This window comes from Triticum dicoccoides, chromosome 7B (assembly GCF_002162155.2).
Source record: "Triticum dicoccoides isolate Atlit2015 ecotype Zavitan chromosome 7B, WEW_v2.0, whole genome shotgun sequence".
NCBI lineage: Eukaryota > Viridiplantae > Streptophyta > Magnoliopsida > Poales > Poaceae > Triticum > Triticum dicoccoides.
Genome location: NC_041393.1, coordinates 605,089,485 through 605,092,494, shown reverse-complemented (window position 1 = coordinate 605,092,494; position 3,010 = coordinate 605,089,485). Strand labels below are relative to the sequence as shown.

General features: G+C 49.3%; 1 protein-coding gene across 1 annotated transcript; it reads left to right on the top strand.

The window, feature by feature from the left end:
• The first annotated feature begins 1,937 nt into the window (after nucleotides 1–1,937).
• On the top strand, nucleotides 1,938–2,644 carry LOC119336163. Its single transcript, XM_037608177.1, has 2 exons — nucleotides 1,938–2,260; nucleotides 2,351–2,644. The coding sequence occupies exons 1-2, from the start codon at nucleotides 1,999–2,001 to the stop codon at nucleotides 2,389–2,391; spliced, it is 303 nt and encodes a 100-aa protein (XP_037464074.1). The 5' UTR covers nucleotides 1,938–1,998; the 3' UTR covers nucleotides 2,392–2,644.
• The last annotated feature ends 366 nt before the right edge of the window (nucleotides 2,645–3,010 follow it).

The following is a 3,010-nucleotide window of genomic DNA, read 5'->3' as shown; positions in this document are numbered from 1 at the left end:
TGGATCGACGATTCAGCCGCTAGCCCGGTCGTGGATCGCTATGCTTTTTGGCCGCTTCGTCGTGCGATCTCTCTCCCAGATACACACAGGTGCCTTCAGACTGATCCACACCGTTAAGACTGTTCTGCTCCGGTAGTGAAGTGTGGTATAGTTACTGACAAGTGCAGTAGTTACAGACTGGCCAGAGCGCAGAGGGCGCTGTCCCTGCACAACAGAAGCAGGGCGCGTCGGCCAACATCACCGTCACTTACTCAGATTAAGAACATGCTAAGCTGTCGAAAGCAGGAGCGATCGAGTAAACAAGTTGTTAAGCACATTCATTCATCAAGAGCACGCCATCGTTCCTAGGATCCGCTGCCTCACCGGCCGGTCAGGCCGGCTCCGATCCCTATGCAAGCGCACTGACATTCTGACAGACACACCGCGCTCCACTGAATCTGGTTCGTCAGTGTTTCGTACTTACAGGGTTGGTTTTTGAACTGCTTGCCTGTTTTTTTGACCCCCTGACCGTAGAACAATAGTTCTACGGTATATTTTCATTAATATAAATTATGTACAAAAAACCTGCGGAAAGGTCTTAGCCAATGCCAGTGGGTTCTAACATTAAAAATAAATTACAAATTATTATCTAACCAGTGCTTAATCTTGATTGCCTTGGAGGCCTTAGCTCTCAGCATGAGTGCCTTGAGCCCTTCTCTCATGTAATATTTCCAGCACATAGGGTGAGTCACTGCTGTTTGAAAATCTTGTCATTTCTCACGGACCAAATGCTCCAGCAGCCAGCAATGAGAATGTCAACACCAAACTCCTTTGGGAGGACTGACAGGGCCAGACAAAATTCATCAAAATTGGAAATACCTCTTTTCTTAGCAGGCATAATTATGTTCCAACAGAGTATGGAAAAAGAGCAGTCCCAGAACAACTGCTTGCCTGTTGCACCCGTTCGACGAATGATAGAATATGGCTCTCTCTGCACTGCAGTGAACCAACTTCAGTCGATCCCTGATCAGATCTCATGTTTTCCAGCCCGTTTACCATCAAGGTACATGGCACACTTGACACTCCTGACCATGAACGTGCGGACTACTGCGACTGTCATCGTGGCTGATTAACTACAGTTATTCTTCTTCTTCTTCATATCACGGCGGCACTTAACAAAGAGGAGAACATCAATCACCATGCTCCTGCGTGTGTGGAAGGTGAAGCCGCGGCGCGGAAACACATATTTTGACCACACTCGATTCGGCCGGTGAAAGCATCGATCGGCCGTGTCTAATTTCCAAGCGTCGCGTGCCCCCATCACGTGATCGCGGCAAGACACACATGATTGCGAGTTTAAGAAGTATATTCCCTGCATGGAACCAACCACTAAACGCTGCGATTGTCACTCTTGGTCCAAGGCGGAAAAGGGTTTTGCAGTACAGTCAAAGGCGCAGCACGCACATGACAGCGATCACACACACCCCGGGCCTGACTTCTCCCGGTGGGAGGCGGATTAGATAACTGGTTAGCACATGATCGAGCCGATCCCACCGGCTTGATCCGTTCATTGAGTAGATTAATTAGCACCCCTATGTATCTTGGTTACTCACCGTGTAGTGTGTATCGGGTTCGGATCGCTGTGTCAGTAGCGCCCGAACTGGGGCTGTTAACGTTCTGAATCCCTGCCTACGCTTCCGAATTCTCACGATCGGTTTCATCCGGGCACCAGCTACCAAGATCCGACCCGCGGACCGCCGCTAGCTAGTTAGTGTCATAGCCATCGTATAAATCACAGTGAGTAACCTGCCAGTGGAAATAAAACCCACGCAAAGCCCACGTTAACTCCCACCACCATTTCTCCTCGATCCCTGCGCCGAGGCACGCCACACCTCACCCACTACCCTTCCTTCCTTCCTGCCTTCCTCGTTGCACACTGCCCCAGAAGAACATAACACACCACCAGAGCAGAGCAGAGGCCCGACCCCCAAGTAAGATGACTACTTCTTTCAGCAGGTTATGTCGTCCGATGAGGCTGCCACTTCTGCTGTTGCTGCTGCTCCTGTTCTTGAGTTCGTCGTCGTTGGCGTTGGCCGACGTCGATGCGAGTGGGCAGTACCGGCCGGCCCGGCGGCTGCTGGTGTCGCCGCCGTCGACGCACAAGACGGAGCAGCGGATGCGGGTCGACGGCGCGAAGAGGCCCTTCAGGAACGCCGGCGCGATCCTGGGGCGCCGGAAGATACCAAGCTCCCGCTGGAATCCCATCCACAACAGATAAAAGGTACGTACGCACTCTGATGTATGCGCCTGGTTGCTTGCTCGTCTCGTGGTGTGCTGTGGTCTGAGTAAGCTTGTTTGTCCTTGATTTCAGGCGTAAACGGACTAGATGGCCACGGAGCATCTAAGCAGTGAGGGCACACACAGGGATAGGAATTAAGAATGGAGACACGTACATGGAGGATCGAGCTTAGGATCGTCGCATCTGTGTGTAAACCCTTTCAATTTTGTAGTTAGTTTTTCTTTTTTCAGTGTATTATAGGCATTTTTTGTGTGTAAGTTTAGCTATATATAGCTAGTCGGATGGGAGTAACAGCTGGTTCTTCCCTTCATGTTGTCACTTGTTTCATAGCTGCTCCTTTGTTGGATTTAGCAGCTGCTGTAATATAACTTGTCTGCCGGTGTGGTACATGGAACAAACTAGTCTCTTCTTTTGATTTTCGATAGTTCTGGATTGCGGCCTCTTAACAGCTAACTGATCTTCACAAAAAAATAAGTTGGTTGAAATATATTTATTTATTTGCAAAAAATAGAAGAAGAAGTGAAAATCCAAGTAAAATATGCACAAAAAGAAAACTTAGTTGAGGGCCTGCTGATGGTAAAACATATAGGCCGAAACGAAAGCTGCAAAGCGCCTATTAAGCCCTCCTACGGGAATGAGGAGCTTTTGCTAAAGGTGGAGCGCAAATGGACCTGCCCAATTCGCAAGTGCCGAGCAAATCGAATAAATAATATTGCTCCCAACCTCATGATG

Bases quoted from the DNA above. Each gene is read 5' to 3' on its own strand.
- LOC119336163 (XM_037608177.1), top strand. From the start codon at position 1,999: ATGTCGTCCGATGAGGCTGCCACTTCTGCTGTTGCTGCTGCTCCTGTT. The intron at 2,261-2,350 runs GTACGTACGCAC...CCTTGATTTCAG, and splicing joins CCATCCACAACAGATAAAAG to GCGTAAACGGACTAGATGGC.